Source organism: Psammomys obesus, unplaced genomic scaffold (genome assembly GCF_907164565.1).
Source record: "Psammomys obesus unplaced genomic scaffold, mPsaObe1.curated_primary_1811, whole genome shotgun sequence".
Taxonomy (NCBI): domain Eukaryota; kingdom Metazoa; phylum Chordata; class Mammalia; order Rodentia; family Muridae; genus Psammomys; species Psammomys obesus.
This window is the reverse complement of record NW_026585895.1, coordinates 50,781,536-50,799,784: the sequence shown is the minus strand read 5'-3', so window position 1 is coordinate 50,799,784 and position 18,249 is coordinate 50,781,536. Positions and strand designations below refer to the sequence as shown.

General features: G+C 47.5%; 1 protein-coding gene across 5 annotated transcripts in view; it reads left to right on the top strand.

The window, feature by feature from the left end:
* Sptan1 (spectrin alpha, non-erythrocytic 1) overlaps nt 1–18,249 on the top strand; it is a 70,069-nt gene that overhangs the window by 50,744 nt on the left and 1,076 nt on the right. For 2 of the 5 annotated variants that reach the window (XM_055599802.1, XM_055599799.1), the window contains 19 exons: nt 1–163; nt 491–505; nt 1,991–2,122; nt 2,493–2,630; nt 3,223–3,327; nt 5,621–5,829; nt 7,397–7,517; nt 7,906–8,027; nt 8,399–8,531; nt 9,629–9,727; nt 11,906–12,065; nt 12,983–13,059; nt 13,763–13,972; nt 14,329–14,625; nt 14,836–14,948; nt 15,456–15,473; nt 17,494–17,548; nt 17,892–18,088; nt 18,189–18,242. In XM_055599802.1, coding sequence (XP_055455777.1) covers nt 1–163; nt 491–505; nt 1,991–2,122; nt 2,493–2,630; nt 3,223–3,327; nt 5,621–5,829; nt 7,397–7,517; nt 7,906–8,027; nt 8,399–8,531; nt 9,629–9,727; nt 11,906–12,065; nt 12,983–13,059; nt 13,763–13,972; nt 14,329–14,625; nt 14,836–14,948; nt 15,456–15,473; nt 17,494–17,548; nt 17,892–18,088; nt 18,189–18,242 — 2,418 coding nt within the window. The remainder of the gene's footprint in view (nt 164–490; nt 506–1,990; nt 2,123–2,492; nt 2,631–3,222; nt 3,328–5,620; nt 5,830–7,396; nt 7,518–7,905; nt 8,028–8,398; nt 8,532–9,628; nt 9,728–11,905; nt 12,066–12,982; nt 13,060–13,762; nt 13,973–14,328; nt 14,626–14,835; nt 14,949–15,455; nt 15,474–17,493; nt 17,549–17,891; nt 18,089–18,188; nt 18,243–18,249) is intronic. The other 3 variants (XM_055599803.1, XM_055599800.1, XM_055599801.1) reach the window with 2 other exon arrangements.

Sequence of the window (18,249 nt, the reverse complement as noted above, 5' to 3'; positions counted from 1 at the left end):
GTGGCGCCGCCTGAAAGCCCAGATGATTGAGAAAAGGTCAAAACTTGGAGAATCTCAAACACTTCAGCAGTTCAGCCGGGATGTGGATGAAATTGAAGCCTGGATCAGTGAGAAGTTACAGACAGCAAGTGATGAGTCATATAAGGACCCCACCAATATTCAGGTGAGTGGGACTCTGGATGCTTGTTCTACAGTACCCTGTGTTGTGAGTAGAGCTGTTAAATGAGACTCTGTAAAGAGTACATCTATAAAGCCATCTGCACTGTGCTGAGGCTGAAGGAGTCCACTGGGTCAGTAGAGCCATTTGGAAGCTGCTCCCTTTCTTGCTGGCTTCTGTAGAAGCTTATCTGCTATAATATGTTCTAATGGTCCTGTTCCTATGCTTTCCCAAGTACTGAACTTGGGGAAGTATGGTGGCAGAGTGAATCTGTAATAGCTGAGACGTGTTCACATCAGTGTACTGAACTTTTCTTTCAATCTGTTTTTGTAGCTTTCCAAGCTGCTGGTAAGTTTTTTTTACGCTTATAAGAGTTCTAGATTTGTGAGCTCTGGGATTTGTGTTCTACTTTGTAGAGTACTGTTACTGTGGCTACATACAGTCCACTGGTGTCTATTCATCCATCATCATTCTAATCCCCAGTCAACCCTCATCCAGTGTCCCTGTGAGATATGGCTTTCTCTTTTGTAATTAGCCTCTAGTCCCTATCTCTTCCTCCCTGTTTCATCATCCAGGCAAGTTCTGTACTACAGTGTTTGATTTGGGAGCAGTAGTTGATCACTTTCTTTCAAGGGGTGCTTTTGAAAATGGAATATCAGCTTCTTTATGTAAACTGTGACTTTGTTTTCCTGGGCTCAAGGTGTCAAGTGGCCTGGGAGGTCAGGCTTGCTTGGGATGAATCCAATACATACAGGCTGGGGTTCAGAAGTGCTGGCCTGGAGAACTGGAATAGCAAGGTGTGCTTCCAGTTGTGCATACATTGTTCAGGAGGTCACAAAAAGAGACACCTGTCACCACATGGCTCAAAAAGTCCCAGAACTGGAAAGAGAAAATAAAGCTCTAGAAAAGAATAAATGGGTTTGGGCCAAGCACAGGTTGACTACATTGTCAGGATCTGTAGGTGAGATCTCTGGTTGCTAGCCAGGGTCCCCTCACTCTAATAGTTACTGCCTCTGAAATGCAACATTGAGTGCAGAATTCTTGGCCAACTAAGCTGTTTTGTTCTCTTCTCTCTCTCTCTCTCTCTCTCTGTATTTTTTTCTTTCCTCAATAACATCCCCTGAGACAATTTCTTGCTTTCCACAATTATATTACAGCTGCTGTATCCTCACAATCATATCTCTTAAGTGTTTTCAGCATCTTTTGTTTCTTAACAAATTCTTAGAAACCGTACAAGGCCCCCAGCTCTCTCTTCCTGGCAAAAATAAAGTTCAGCCTGCCTTTAGACTGGGTTTTAGCAGCCTCATGTTTTGATTAATGACAGGTACCAAAAATAAGCCTACAAAACCAAATCTTTCTCAGCAGAGGAACTGCTGCAGCCATCCATGTGTTCCTGCTGTGGGTGGTAGGATAGCCCATACATAATGCCTGTCAGGGGTTCTGTCCAGGAAGGATAAAGACGTGGGTTGGCACTGGCACATGCTTAGAGTCAAAACTGAAATTTGACCCTTTTGTCTCCTACAAAATGTTAAAAAGTACAAAAATTTGAGGCTTTGCTACCTGCCTGCTGGTGAGCTGTTCAGAACTGGCTTTACCCTACTGCCCCTGAACCTAGCGCATCTCCCTTTCTGGCCTAAACCTACCTCTGCTGGGCTTTCATAGACCCCACACAACAGTACCACACAACCTGTGGTAGCTTTCTGTCCACCCCAGTGCTTGCCTTGTTCCTTACCTTCCTAGCTAGCACTTTTTTCCCTTCTGAGTATCAATTTTGCTTTAAGGACAAACCTGGCAAGAACTGCCTTTGAATGGTGGTTTGCTTGGTATTTTCAGAGTAAACACCAGAAGCACCAAGCCTTTGAGGCAGAACTGCACGCCAATGCTGACCGAATCCGTGGAGTCATCGACATGGGCAACTCCCTCATCGAGCGTGGGGCCTGTGCTGGCAGTGAGGATGCCGTCAAGGTATGGCCCAGGGGCCCATATTGACTCCAGAAAGAATGGCAGCATGCTACTGTCCACTGTACTACACCTGATACTGCTTAAGACCTACAGTCTCTGGAATTCAAGAACATAGTTCCTGTGATTGTTTCTACTTACTCTTTAAGATTTCTGATTTGGGTCTTTGGAATGGGTTCTTTAAGCTGGGTGTGGTGGCACACACCTTTAATCCTCAGGTGCAGAGGCTGGCAGATCTCTGTGAGTTGAGGGTAGCCTGGTCTACCCAGAACAGTCAAGGTTACAGAGAACCCTGTCTGGGGTAGCCGGGGGTGGGGGGGAAGGAATGGGTCCTTTGGAGATTTCTGTATCCCAAGTGACTCCCATCTCTTGTAAGGCCCGTCTAGCTGCCCTTGCAGACCAGTGGCAGTTCCTGGTGCAGAAATCAGCTGAGAAGAGCCAGAAGCTAAAAGAGGCCAATAAGCAGCAGAACTTCAACACTGGAATCAAAGACTTTGACTTCTGGCTCTCTGAGGTAATGTGAGGTGCATCTCGCTCCCTACCATCAGGGAATTTCTAGGCATTTGATAATGAATGAGTCAGTCAGTCAGTCAGCCTTAAACAGAAGTCCACATTGTGAAAAAGGTTCAAATTCCTGTTAGGAATTGCTAAGCAGGGTGAATAGAGGTTTAGAGCAGAAAACTGGTTTCAGAAGATTCTGGATAACAGACTCTCACCAAGGCAGTGTATAAGGGAGTTGGGGAGGCAGTTCCAAGAATCTGCACCAAGATAGAACTAAAAGGACAGAAAGGAAGGGAGCCAGAGTCTAGGCACTTGAAGAAAATTGGGACAGCAGAGGCTCTAAAGAGCATGATTTTAGAGACAACTACATTTCAGAATCTCTTTCCAGTCTATGTGTTTTCCTGAATTGTACTATGATTTAAACATTCCCATGTGCCTTAAGCTCAAGGGTTCCTAGAGTGCACCCGGCTCACACTGTGGTCCTGAATATTAATGACAAAGTGTAACTGGTGGTTGAAAAGGACCTAGAACAGCACTCAGCCATACTGAGTTTTCCAGAACACTACGCATGCACCCTGTAATAACCATTCCCTTTTGTGTTTCAGGTGGAGGCTCTCCTGGCATCTGAAGACTATGGCAAAGACCTTGCTTCTGTGAACAATTTGCTGAAAAAGCATCAGCTGCTAGAGGCAGATATATCAGCCCATGAGGTTAGCAGTGTGACATATGGGAGGACAGAGTGATTAGAAGGAATCCCAAGAGTATCCCAGGGTGTTGAAGAGAGCTAGAGCTAGAGCTAGGAAGGAAAGTGATGCCTGGCACCCAAGGCAGCACTTTGTATTTGGCTGGCTTCTTGATTTTTCTCAGCCTAGCTTTATACAGATCTGATCTGTAAGTACTAATCTTTGTGAGAAAATTGGTTGATAGCCTCTGCCCCCCTCTCCCTACTGCTGGAGATGTAGCTTAGTGGTACAGCAGTTGCCTAGCATGCCCAAGGGTCTGGGTTCTATCCATACTGGTAAAAAATGGAAACAGTTTAGTTTGCATATATATTTTGTTGTTTACTTTTTTGGGTTTTGTTTATTTGTATAGGTTTTGGTTTGGTTTTTTTGTTTATTTGTTTGTTTTCTCAAAAGAGGGTTTCTCTGTGTAGTGCTGGCTGTCCTGAACTCCCCCAGTACACCAGGCTAGCCACAAACACAGAGATCTGCCTGCCTCTGCCTCTGAAGGGCTGTGATTAAAGGCATGTGCCACTACTGCCCAGCAGTTGGTTGTTGTTTGTTTTGTTTGTGAAGAGGTCTTGCTGTATATATGGCTGGTCTCAAACAAGATTCACCCACTCTGATTTAGGGTGCTGAAATTAAAGGTATACACAGACGCACCCAGCTCTTTATTTTTGAAGCAGGCACTCAGTACATAGCCCTGACTTCAGAGTTACAGTAGAGTTTCTAACTCTGGCTCCCAAATGCTGAGCCTATAGCATCTACAGCACATCTGCAGCTTTAAGTAGTTCAAGTACTAGTTCCATGGTGTAAGCAGCATTTATGTGAATGGTGATAGCTTTTCTAACGAGATGTGTGTGAGAAGGGCTGCATTGGTTACATCTTTGCAGATGTCTTAATGTCCATCCTACAGAGGAAGTATGGAGTTCATGCTTCTGGTTGGTTTGTTGTGTGTGGTGTGTATGATAGGCATACATACCTAGACTAAAGATAGAGGAGGAGGAGAAATTTGATTCAGACTGTTGGGGAATAGTTTTCCTCTGCTTTTATACCAGTACCTGGAATTGTTAATAGTTTTTCAACTTTATTACAAAGTAGAATCAGTTTTTCACACTGAATTATATCAAAAACTGTCTTTGTGTTCTGTATCATTGGTCCATCTTAGGCTTGGGGTAGATTGTATCTACTTGTAATTCTATCACATGTCTGTCTCAGTTAGAAAATATTGGTACTCTGAGTTAGCCATGTTGGTTCTAAATACTTAACACCTTGCTAGTCTCGTCAGAAAAACTTCTGAGGTACCAGATAAGAATTTTCCAAAAGTTTGAATTTTATCATTGGCAATTGACTTCAGTTTCTGGCAAGTGACAAACTCGCTTCATTTGTCTTGAGGGGCAGGGTGGGCACAGGTAAAGCTGAGTCTTACACTGTAGCACAGCCTGGCCTTGAACTCAGTGCCTTGGCCTCCCGAGTACTGGAGGTACAGGCTGATCCCACACATCCAGCTCACTTAGTGTCTGTTGGAGAATCAGGGCTGAATGATCATAGTTTTGAGTCCTTTAAAGTAAAATGTGGATTTTTAAAAAAATTATTTGTTGGGGGTGGGGTAGTTCAGTCAGAGGATAACAAAGGAGTCAATTCCTTCCTATCCCAGACTGAACTTAAGTCACCCTCTGAGTCATCTTGCCGGCCCTAGATGTTAAATTAAACAAGCTTTGCTAAGGAGGTGGATCTCTTTGATTTCCAGGCCTGCCAGGACTGCATGGTGAGACCCTGTCTCAAACAAAACAAAATTTACTAACTTCTGCTGCTTTTCAAAGGATACTGTGAAATTGGTGATGCAACTTAGTGGCAAAGTGTGCTTATCCTACACAAGACTCAGTTCAATCTCTAGCATCAAAATATGAAAGGATGAAGAAATAAAGGCCACTGCTAAGCAAGATAATAAAGATGGCAATGACAGCCTCGTCTACAGAGCGAGTTCCAGGATAGTCAGGGCTACACAGAGAAACCCTATCTTGAAAGGTATAAAGCAAAAAGTGGGTTTCTGCTTCCGCCAGTGCACTGCATTCTGCATCTTACTTCCTTCCCACCATCAGTACACATTTCCACATGATGACAGGGAAATAAGTCCTGGTGTCTTTATGAGAATAGTTTAATCTTACAGAGCTGCATTGGTCCAACATAATATACCCTGATGAATGAGGCTGGCCCAGTAAGGAATTAATGATTGCTGGTTTCAGGGGCCGGGTTTCTGAGCCCTCTCGTGTCACTGCCACAGGATCGTCTGAAGGACCTGAACAGCCAGGCTGACAGCCTGATGACCAGCAGTGCCTTCGACACCTCCCAAGTGAAAGAGAAGCGGGACACCATCAACGGACGCTTCCAGAAGATCAAGAACATGGCAACTTCCCGAAGAGCAAAACTGAGCGAGTCCCATCGCCTGCACCAGTTCTTCCGAGACATGGACGATGAGGAGTCCTGGATTAAGTATGTGCCTGCAGTTATGTGTTCAGTGTCTCACAGGGCTGCCTGGAGAGGCAGGGGTTTCAGGCTTCCTTGCTCTCTAGGGGTGACTGGAAAGTGTGATGGAAGGGCACAGTTGAGGGACTTTGCCAGGCTCCCTACTCTTCTACTGCACACCAGTGAGCAGTACTGGGATTACCCAGTGCTGGTTGTAGCTATGATGTCACAGTAGACCCTACCCTTTGGGTCCCTAAGACAGTTGTTGTTTTGGGGTTTTTGAAACAGGATCTGTCTATGTAGTCCTGGCTTTCCTGAGGCTTACGATGTAAACCGTGCTGGCGTCAAACCTGCAATTTGTTTTTTTCAATCTCTCACACCCTTAAATTTTCTACACAGCAAGCTCCAAGACAGCCAAGGCAACACAGAGAAACCATGTCTCGAAAAACTAAGCAACAAAAATTAACTCCCCTCCACCTCCCAAACACTACAGCATGTTAAACACGCCGTTTTCTATCTATGGCTGGCAGTTTTGTTTTAGAGTTTTCTGGTTGGGACACTCTCATGTCCCAACCTAGGTGATCCTCAGCCTTGCTGTGTAATTCAGTACAGCCCTAAAACCCCGAGGCTCCTACTTCCCCCTTCTAAGTCTGGGATTATGGGTGTGAATTACTGTGCTTTATCTAAGCTGGCCACTTTAAAAGAAAAACTCCTTCTTATGCCTTACACCATTAAAAGCTCTTTAGAAAATTATGAGTTGGGGCTGAGGAGATGGCTCAGCACACACATGGAGGCTCACAGCCATCCATGACTTCAGTTCCAGAGGATTTAGCACCCTCTGCTGACTTCTCTGGGCACTGAGCATGCATGTGGTATACATACAGGCAAAGCGTTCACACGTATAAAGTAAATAAATCTAAAAAACATTTTTTAACCTAAAAAATGTTGTACAAGTAAACACCTGTTTTGTTTGTTTTTGTTTCTGACACAGGGTTCCTCTCTGTAATCTTGGTTGTCCTGTACTCCCTTTGTAAATCAGGCTGGCCTCTAACTCAGAGATCTAACTGCCTCTGCCTCTCTGAGTGCTGCGATTATAGGCTTGCGTCACCATGCCTGGCTCTTTTTAGTAGTTTTTAAGACAGGGTTTCTCTGTGTTGCCTTAGCCGTCCTGGAACTCTGTAGGCCAGACTAGCCTTGAACTCAGAGAGATTAGCAAGCCTCTAACTCTCATATGCTGGGATTAAAGGCATGTGCCATCACACCTGCCTTAAAGAAATGCCTTTCTATGTTTTTCTCTGTGTGCCATGTGAGTAAATGAAGTTAATAATAACACGGTGGTACTCCTCTTCTCAGGACAGGGCCTGTTCTCTAGACCCATTACATACAGGGGAGCCATGTTTGTTGACAAATGTGCGAAGCCAGAGGCAAGTCTAGATCCACGACTTTGGAAAACAGAGGCTTCTGTTTTCAGGAAATGGGAACGGATTTTTATGAAGAAAGTGGTAGAGGTTAGAGGATGCCAAGAGTTAGTGGCTGAACTAACACCCTGTGGACATGAACAGGTATAGCTGATTATACTACCATTGCTCTTCAGGGAGAAGAAGCTGCTAGTGAGCTCTGAAGACTATGGCAGAGACCTTACTGGTGTTCAGAACCTGAGGAAGAAACACAAGCGGCTAGAAGCCGAGCTGGCTGCGCATGAGCCGGCCATTCAGGTGAGGGGTTGCCTTCTGCTGAAAGAACAGGACCATGGGAACAGGGTCAGATATAGGCAAAGTCCTCTGATCTTACGCCCTGTAGTCCTATAATCATGATACCTTATCCCAGCCAAGAAGAAGCAATTCTGTTGTTTGTTTTGAGACAGGATTTCACTGTGTAACCTTGGCTGGTGTAAAACTCCTAGTGTAGACCAGACTGACCTCAAACTCAGAGATTGCCTGCTTCTGCCTCCCAAGTGCTGGTAGTAAAGCAGTGTGCCACCACATAGCCTGAAGGTATAATTGTGAATGTGATATTGAGACTTCCTGGCACTTTGAGCCACAGCTGCTGGAACTAAGCATTTGGCAAGCCCTGCCAGTGTTGACTTTTATTCTCACTTTCCAGGGTGTATTGGACACTGGGAAAAAGCTGTCTGATGACAATACCATTGGACAGGAAGAGATCCAGCAGCGTCTTGCGCAATTTGTGGAGCACTGGAAGGAACTGAAGCAGCTAGCAGCTGCACGGTAAGCACTCAGGCACAGACAGGCCTGGCCCTTCCTGCCAGCTCCCAAGCCCTTTCCTTTGGTGTCAGGTATTATCTTACACCAGAGCCACCTCCAACAGTCCATTCTGAGCTTGTCCTGTCCTATTTGTCTGAACCTAGCATTAATTCCAGAGCTTCCTCTTCTGAAAAGCACTGTCTGCCTGTGTCTCTGAGAAGGCTAAGCCATGTTTCCACACAGACACACCTTCATATGGATATTTTATGCAAAGGAGAACCCTTTTTTTTTTTTTAATTGGACCTGAGATCTTAAACACACTAGTCGTCAAAGGTCAGTACCACTTCATGGATATTTTACGTACATAACTAACGATTTTTCTTCTCGCTGATAAGGGGTCAGCGGCTAGAGGAGTCCTTGGAGTATCAGCAGTTTGTAGCCAATGTGGAAGAGGAAGAGGCGTGGATCAACGAGAAAATGACTCTGGTGGCCAGTGAAGATTATGGAGACACTCTTGCTGCCATCCAGGTCAGGAGAGCTAAGCAAGCGCATGAGCATTGAAGGTGTGCTAGCTTACATTCTGAAGATGGGGAGTCTGCGGTGTAGTGCAGGCCAGCTAGGGTCCCAGAGCAGCGTCCTTACTGCTTCTAGGACCGTGCCTTTACTCCAGGCTCTGTTTCCACATCACCATCTCCCTCTCTGTCTACTTTTTTTTCTTTTGGCATTCTGTTCAGCATGCCTGTCTGCCCAGATTGACCTCTTTTTGTAAGAATACAGTCTTATTGGTTAGAAACACCACAAAATATCCCTTAATGACCTTTTTCTCATGTTCATGGCCCTAGAAGTTAAGCTATCCCATAGCTACTTCCAGTTAGTTAACACTTCCTCTGTGATGACTTGCACTGGTGGATATGTAATCTCCACTGTTTCTAAGGTAAAAACTGAGCAGAAAAACTTCAGTTGGCCACAGTCACAGACTGGCAGCTTGGATGTTTTTTCAAACCACTCGGATTCTCATCCTACTATAGGCTGGATCAGTTTCCAATACTTTGTTCAAAGAGGCAAAGGCAGAAAACATAGGGTGTTAAAGGCATTGCCTGTTTTCAGAGCTGGCCCTGAGGCAGCCCTGTCATGGGATAGGAGAGGTCACATAGCACCATGGTTCCAGCCAGCAGATGTGGAAGCAGTTTTCTCTGCCTTGAGCCATTCTCTGTACAGTAGGAGAAATTCAGTGGCATCTCTCAGGTTGTGGTTGAGGTCCCTAGAAGCAACAAGGGGAATACTGTTCTCCAGTCATTAGGGAGCTAGGCAGAAGACTGGGTCCCCAGTGGAATGTTCTTAGAAGAGTTGTTGCTCTATTGGGTGTTCATGTCCACCTCTCTGACCAACCTTGATTAGAGTAGTCTGCAGACCTTCAGCCTTCCTGGTCTGTAGCTTCCCTGTGCCATGTGACACTGCTTCCCCTGCAGCCTATTCTCTCTCACCCTTAGTTCCCTAGGACCGACCATGCTAAGTGCTTCCCCCGGTTGAGTAGAAAGGAGGAGGACAGGTCTTATAGCTGTGTCACTCTCTATTCAGAAACCTAGCGTATTACACAGTGGCTGACCTCACTCCTTTCTCTCCAGGGCTTACTGAAGAAACATGAAGCTTTTGAGACAGACTTCACTGTCCACAAGGATCGGGTGAATGATGTCTGTACTAATGGACAAGACCTCATTAAGAAGGTGAGCCTGGATCCCAGGAAAGCCTTGTTCTCACCCAGGGTAGCTGTACCTGCAGAGTACACCAAGCTGAGGCCTTAGTAGAGACTGTCAGCAGGTCCGGCCCTTGCTTCCTATAGCAGAAAAGAGTTACTTCTAATTTGGCAAATTACTCCTTAGGCTACCAGTTTTTGGCCTTAAGTGAGGAAGTACATCTTGTCGGGTTTTTTCCTAACAGTAGGGCTTTCCAGAATACTATTCTTCCTTCATTGCTTTTCTTTTTTTACTGTTTTATGTTTGTGGGTTTGCCTTCACATATATCTGTGCACCGCATTCATGCAGTGCCCAAACATGTCAGAAAAGTGTGTTGGATCCCCTACAGTTGGAGTTACATACAGATGTGGGTGCTGAGAATTGACCCTTGAGCCTCTGGAAGAATAGCCAGTGCTCTTAACCACTGAGCCATCTCTCCAACTTTTTTTTTAAAGATTTTATTTTGTGTTTATTTTTTATAGTGCACACACAGAGACCACAGGAGGGCATTAGATTCTCTTCTTCTCCCCTTCCCCCCTAGCTGAAATTACAAGCAGTTGTGAGCCACCTTGTGGTCTCTGGCAACCCCCAGTCCCATCTTCCTTGGTGATAAAGGATACTATAAAGATAATAGAAAACAAAATAAATAAGTAGAAACTACCCATTGTGACATGGTGGTACACTCCTGCAGTGAGTTCCAGCCTAACCTGGACTGCATAGTATAACCCTGTCTCAAATCATCATCATCATCATTACCCCTAGAAATTACCCAGAAAGCCATCACGCAGAAATGGGTATTCTAGAATTTTCTATTTTATCTTGAGACAAGTTTTTTTCTTGTAGCCCAGGCTGGCTTCCAACTTGTTCTGTAGTCAAGGATGACCTTGACCTCCAAATCCTCTTACCTCTAGCTCACAGGTAACTGGGAATACAGCTATGTGCCACCACGCCTGGCTCATTGAGATTTTAATGTTGGCCTTCCAGACTTTTCCTCTGAACTGTGTAGAGCTAAGCATGAAATGTCTCCTTGGTGGGATTACATAACTCCATAGGCTATGCAAAACCTGTTACAGTAGGGACAGTTTAGTTTAGTGGTGACTCTTTTGAAGAGAAAGAAACAGAAAAACAAAGTATTGGCATTTTCAGTGGAGAATCCAGGCCTCTAGGCTGCAGCTCTAGACCTGGGCTGTGCAGTGTCAGTGTGCAGTCTACCACCAGCCACACAGCCTTCAAGCCTTCAGTTTCTGAAATGCAGCCCAGGGTGTGAGTGCATGGTGCTCCTATCATAAAGCTTCCTCTTAGCAACTGCTTAGTAGACAATTGGGACTGAGGGCTGGTCTGGTACCCGCATTGGTAGATCCTTGGGGTAGTGTCTGTGTGGCAAAAATACTTGGTGTACAGGTTTGTTCCACAGAGAGCTTTCCTCCTTGCCCTTATCAGCACAAACAGCATGAAACTGGAGTCCAACCCAGTTGGACTCCTGGCCTAGGAGAGTAAGAAGCTCCGTAAGACCTGAGGTGACTGGGTTGTCAATGTTCTTTAGTGCTTTGTTCTGGGCAAACTTCCCTTTCTTTACTAGACATCTCTTCTCTCCGCTGTCTTGTATGTATTTCCAAAAGGATGACTGGATCTGAAATTGCTGTTCAGGCTTCACCATCTTCAATGTACACGACATCCAAACACTTCCCAGAACTGATATATATATATATTATTACCCAAGGGTTGGAGCTGTCCTTTGACTATTTAGTGTTTTAATATGTAGGTGGTAGTTTTTTTCCACTTCAGAAATACTAATAGCCAGGCGGTGGTGGTACACGCCTTTAATCCCAGCACTCCAGAGGCACAGGCAGCACTCTTTGAGTTTGATGCCAGCCTGATGTACAGAAGCAGGTTCCAGGAGAGCCAAGGCTACACAGAGAAACCTTGTCTCAGGAGGAAAAAAGAAAAACAATAGTGATATGCTGTACTCACAATCTCTACCCTTTCTCATGTTCTTTATAGCACTGTTTCCTGGAATTAGATTGCTGCTCCCAGCTCTCTTCCCTAGACTGTCACTTGGTATCATCCTTAGAAAGCTTCACCTAGCACTGGGCAGAAATGAAGGGTTTGTCACAGACAGAGGACTACAGCTGGAGGCAAAACTAATTTGTGCTACTTTTCTTGGCCTAGAACAATCACCACGAGGAGAACATCTCTTCAAAGATGAAGGGTCTGAATGGGAAGGTGTCTGATCTGGAGAAAGCAGCAGCTCAGAGAAAAGCTAAGCTGGATGAGAACTCAGCCTTCCTTCAGTTCAACTGGAAGGCTGATGTGGTAGAATCCTGGATTGGTAAGTAGTTCGGCAAGACCCGAAGCTCATCTTCTTCTTTTTTTTTTTTTTTTTTAATTTTAGTTTATTTACTTTACATCCCAAGGGCTCCACCGTCCCTCCTCTCCTCTCCTCTCAGCGCCCCCATTTCCATCCTTCCCTTTCCCCTCTCCCTTTACCTCCAGAGAAAGGGAGTCTCCCCCCTCCCCCATATCAATCTTCCCCAAGTCAAGTCACATCAGGACTCAGCATATCCTCATCCTCTGAGTCCAGGCAAGGCAGTCCTGCCAGGGAGAATTGATCCAGAAGCAGACAGTAGAGTCCATGTTAGAAACACTCCCCCCAACTCCACTGGCCAGGCCCCCCATATAAAGACCAAGCCACCTAAAAGCTCTTAACTCTGGTAGGTTAAGAAGATGGCAGGGCCGCGGGGTTTGTTGCCACACAGTTGGATTTCTGCTGCAGAAGAGAAACTGATAGGACATGGCTCAGACAGTCTGTTGCAGGAGACCTAGCTGACAAACAGGAAGGACGTGCAGAAGTCAAAGCTGCCACAGCAGTGTCTACATTAAGTTGGCATGAGGCTTCACCAGACAAGGGCCTGCACATATAAGCAATACAGAGTCCCAAATACTACTAGGCTCAAGAAAGGGTCATGTGACATCAGAACTGCCCACTGGCTGCCCTGGCCATAGGGCCATCTAGCGCCTGGTTAAAAGGACCTAGATTCTTACATCAGAAGAGGTCATATAACCCAGAAAGCTCTCCTCAGCTGAGGCAGGGTGGTGGGTGCAGGAAGAAGCAGCTACTGTGAGGTCAAGAAAGCGCTGATAACTTTGGAGTTGATGTGTGAGCATGCCTCCGTTCTGTGGTTTGTTTTCTTAGTCCATCTGCTATTCTGTGAGGGGCTAGAACAGTTTCCATGCTTTGTTTTGCAGGTGAAAAGGAGAACAGCTTGAAAACGGATGACTATGGCAGAGATCTGTCTTCTGTCCAAACTCTGCTCACCAAGCAGGTCAGTTGGTCCTCTGAGTGGTGGGTTGAATTTACTCAGATAGCACTTTTAGGAGAAGACTGGACAGTGTTCTTCCTTTAAGTCTTTGAATGGCCAGGCACAGTGGCACATGCCTTTAATCCCAACACTCAGGAGGCAGTGGCAGGCAGATCTCTGTGAGTTCGAGACCATCAAACTCCAAAAGTGAGACCAGAGCTACACAGAAAAACCCTGTCTTGGGAGGAGGGAAGGAACAGTCTTGAAATGGTCTCCTGTGTTTATGGCCATGGTCAGTCAGCAATAAACACTTCAGTCCTGGGCCTTAGAGCTTCCAAAGGTGTAGAGTGAATGCAAAACGAGGCCCGCGTGCAGCAGCGTGATTGGCTAGCAAGGCTTATAGACACAAGGTACCTGTCATTCTTTGGCAGGCAAGGATCCGTAGGGCAGTCTCAGAAAGTAAATTGAAAGTGGCCACATATAAATGGTCTGCTAGAAGCCAAGGCCATACATGGCCTTGCCCAGAGCTTAAGTGCCAGAATGTAAGGGTTTATTTATGGCCAGGGACTTAAGGGCATTGCTATCTATGGTCTAAGGCAAGCAGGAGCATCAGCACATGTGACTAAATACCAGCAGGAGGTAGAACTCTTAGGTCAGCCACCAGGTGGGCTAAGGCACACTAGGCTTTCTGCAGTCCCTGCAACTGGCTTGTGGCTGCTCTTTGCAGGAGACCTTTGATGCTGGCCTACAGGCCTTCCAGCAGGAGGGCATTGCCAATATCACTGCTCTCAAAGACCAGCTGCTAGCCGCCAAGCACATTCAGTCTAAGGCCATCGAGGCCCGACATGCCTCTCTCATGAAGAGATGGACCCAGCTGTTGGCCAACTCAGCTACCCGGAAGAAGAAGTTGCTGGAGGCCCAGAGTCATTTCCGAAAGGTAAGGGTAAGATTCAACTGGCCCAGTGGAAGGGACAGTAGACCCATTTGCCTCTGCCATGCTGTGCAATCATCCTGTGAGGAAGGCGTGACCTCAGCCCAGAGATGAACCTGGCACTGGGGTCGATGGAACCTGAGACAGATGGAGCCCTTGAATTTGTCCTGGTGAATTTATCCTTTGCCCTCCGGGGACAAGCACAGCTTGTGCTCAGAACAGCGGGCAAGGGACAAGTGGGGATGATTTTGAGATGGGGCAGAGAGAGCCAGACCCCCACCAGGCCTCACTCTCTTAAAGTCCCAGAAACTGCCTCACCCACATGCATACCCACCACTCACACTTTGACCCTCTACTTCTAGGTAGAAGACCTCTTCCTTACCTTTGCCAAAAAGGCATCAGCCTTCAACAGCTGGTTTGAGAATGCAGAAGAGGACCTGACAGACCCAGTGCGCTGCAACTCTCTGGAAGAAATCAAAGCCCTCCGTGAGGCTCATGATGCCTTCCGCGCATCCCTCAGCTCTGCACAGGCCGATTTCAACCAGCTAGCCGAACTGGACCGACAGATCAAGAGTTTCCGGGTAGCCTCAAACCCCTATACCTGGTTCACGATGGAGGCCCTGGAAGAGACCTGGAGGAACCTACAGAAGATCATTAAGGTGCAACTGGCTGGGCGAGCCACTTAGCATGAGCTCCCTGCCTCCAGGCTGCTTCTTGTTGGGTCAGCTTCAGTAGGACTTCCTGCCCTCTCCACTTTCAAGTCCCACTGGCATTTCCCCAGGGTAGAGCCATGTTTATGATGAGCCCATCTGAGGCCAGATGTCAAGAACCAACAGAAGGTAGCAGCATCTGCCTCTCTTTTGTCATAGGAGCGGGAGCTGGAGCTGCAAAAGGAGCAGCGGCGGCAGGAAGAGAATGACAAGTTGCGCCAGGAGTTTGCCCAGCATGCCAACGCCTTCCACCAATGGATCCAGGAGACCAGGTGCCTGCTGTCTCTCTGGGGCTAGCCTAGGGAACATGCTGCTTCCTGCAGCTGGGTGTCAAACTTCCAGATCTGGGGCACAGGGAGCTTGTTTGAAACCTGAGCCCTAAGTCAGGTATAATTGGCATCTGTAATCCACTATGCAGAAGGTTGGTCCAGTCTGCTTTATATATTCTGAGCTATTTATATATTCTGAGCTAGCTTGTCTCCCCAAAAGAGATGGGGTGGTGGAGAGGCCTGTTTGGACTAAGGCTGGCGTGGTCTGATTAGGTTCCAGAACAAAAGTGGGCTCTGCATGGTTCATTTCCCCAAAGATGGGTTTTGCAACTGTCCAGAGTGTGGCAGAACTGCTCAAGGCGCAGTCAGACCTGGTCATGACTCAGCTGACACAGGGTCAGTAGCAGAAGCTTGCTGATGTCCTGTTCATTTTCTTCTTTCCTCTTCCTCATCCTGATTGCTGCTGTTTGTGAACTCCACCACCACTCCTGGATGCTTGGATCTCCACAGAACGTATCTCCTCGACGGGTTAATATTGCCTTCTTTCTCCGGGCTCATGGTGTGGTGGTGTCTTGTGTGCTTGTCCCTGTGTCCCTTGTCCCCCAGTGGCCTGGCTTGCAAAGGATCCCAGGATGGCCCTCCTGCCCACCTTGTCCATGCCCATTGTCCCTGCTAGAAGAATCCATGGTCTTTAGGGGAGTCATTTTCCCTCTTTCAAGGTAGAAAATGTAACCGTGGGAGGAAGCCAGAGTCTACAGCCTGAGAACCCTGTCCATGCCTGTTCACTAGGACTGGATTGGAAAGCCACAGTGGTCAGGGAGCATGGGAAGCTAGGTGGCTCTGCTAGGAGTATACACTGAGTACAGTGTCTAGTTGAGGGAAGCTCTGCAGCCCACAGAGGGCCAAAGTGGCCCTATCCTCCCTCTGGGGAGGGTAACCAGAATTGCTTACCCTAGCAAAAGACAAAATGTCCAGTGTTAGCAGTATTATAGAGACAGGGCTTGGAGGAGCCCCCGGAAGGAGCAGGGCTGTCTCCCAGTCCCAGCAGGAGCCTCCACCAGGCCATCCCCTGTCCATTCTTGCCAGGCCAACCCAGGCTAAGCGCATGAGGTTCTGCAGGAGGGGAAAGTCGGGCATGTAAGGGATAGTGACCACAGAAATCTGCCCAAACCAGTCAAGCTGTAGAAGCTTTGCAGGCGGGAAGGATTCATCTGGCCTGAACACCACAGGCTTCCCCACCCTACGCTGTCTGCTGCTCTTGGTCTTGTTTCTGTGCAATGCCATGCTTCCTCACCTGTGGCTCCTCCCAAGCCTTGTCCCACCTGGCCCAACACCCCTTGAGCTACCCATGGTTCCCAACCAGTGCCAGGCTGCCAGCTGTGGCACGTGTCTGTTTCGATATGCTCTTGCCTCGCTTCCCTTTGGTGTATTCATTTGGTTTCTTTTCTTTGACTAGCATAGCATATCGTCGGGTCATTCGTGTCTATCAGTATGAAGTTGGGGATGATCTGTCTGGAAGGTTCTTCTCCTCTTATTTCTCTTCTTCCCTCACTGTGGTTTTACCAATGCACTCTGGACTCCCAGGCGGCTCTGCTTTCTAACCCACACCCTAGCCACTTGGGAGGAGGGTCTGTCTCCCTCTGCTGCACTGGCCCTGCCTCCTGCCCCAGTCCCTGGGGCTCCCTTTTCCTGGGGGATGGGGCGTGCCTGTGAGTCTCAACTGCTGGGGTAGGAGGAAGTGTGGTGCCTTGCCTTGCTAAAGCACTTTGAACTTGGGGAGATTTTATAGAGTTCTTCCGGGCTTGCTGAAGTCACTGTACGTTTGGGTAAAACATGGGTGCAGAGGAGAGCGGGCTGTGTGCACTGTGTGAACTTGTCCCTGCACGTGACCCGTGACCCTGCTCGTTTGATGTTGTTGTTCACTGGGAACCTTCTTTGTCCTCACACTTATATCTTAGAGAGAAGCAGGCTTCCCCCAAGGCCACATGGCTCCTCAGAAAATGGCCTTCAAAAGGAAGCCTAGCCTGGCTGTGTCTAGATACTGGAACCCAAACCCAGAGTTCTATCACACCTATCCTAGCTGGAACCAGTTTCCGGCACACCCATTTAGCTATCCTATTGGCCATGCTGTCTCTTAGAATATGGCTTTTCCCCTTAGTAGCCTAAAGGGAAACAAAGTGGGATTAAAGGGACTGGCAGTCTCTTGCCTGTCCTTCCAGCCCCAAGGGTGCCTATCTGTTGGGTTCTTGGCCTTCTGTGGCTGCCAAAAAGGGGCTTGTCAGGCCTGAAGCTGCTTTGTTCCTATGGGGAAAAGATTCAGTTCCTGAGTGACCTTTTAAGAGCTGAGAGGCCCTGGCTTATGTGTCTCTGAAACTAGTGGGACCTGCTCTTTCCTGAGCCTGTTAGGAGAGGTGGCCAACACTAGATATGCTGTTTCCTCAGTGAAAAGAATCGCAGGCTGTGGGCACTTTTCAACAGAAGAAGAATTAAATGTGGGTGATAGTCTGCTGAAATGGCACCCCGCTCACTGTGCTTCTCTTGTGTTTAGGTCCTGCATGGTAGAAGAGTCAGGGACTCTGGAATCTCAGCTTGAAGCTACCAAAGTGAGTTTCCCAAAGGACTTTGGCCACCCCAGAGGCTCCCAGCACAGCAGCCACTCAGCCTAAAGCTGGCTGGGCCCTTTTCCCTTCCCTTAAGTCTGCTGGCTGCTGCACTGAACCCCACTTGAAGAGGCTGAGGCCCTCTGGCACATACTGCATCCTTATTTCCTGGCACTGCTGCCAGCTACTTCATGAAGGTTTTTCCCTACCTATCCCTACCTGTTCCCACTCTTCCTTTCCTTGGCTCTTTTGCCCCTGAATGATCTCAGCTGGATTCTGAAGCCAGCCTAGGCTCCTGAGCTGAAACTACAGAGTCCGTCTCACGCTGCCTTGTCCCGTCTGACAGCGCAAGCACCAAGAGATTCGAGCCATGAGAAGTCAGCTGAAGAAGATTGAGGACCTGGGGGCTGCCATGGAGGAGGCCCTTATTCTGGACAACAAGTACACTGAGCACAGCACTGTGGGCCTGGCCCAGCAGTGGGACCAGCTGGATCAGCTGGGCATGCGCATGCAGCACAACCTGGAGCAGCAGATCCAGGCCAGGTACCAGGGGATGCAGCTATTAACAAAGGACTGGCACAGGAGGGAAGAACATGCCACTAGTGCATGGGGCACCTGCTCCCTACTCTTCTTGTTATTCTAGGAACACAACTGGAGTGACCGAGGAGGCGCTCAAGGAATTCAGCATGATGTTCAAGTGAGTA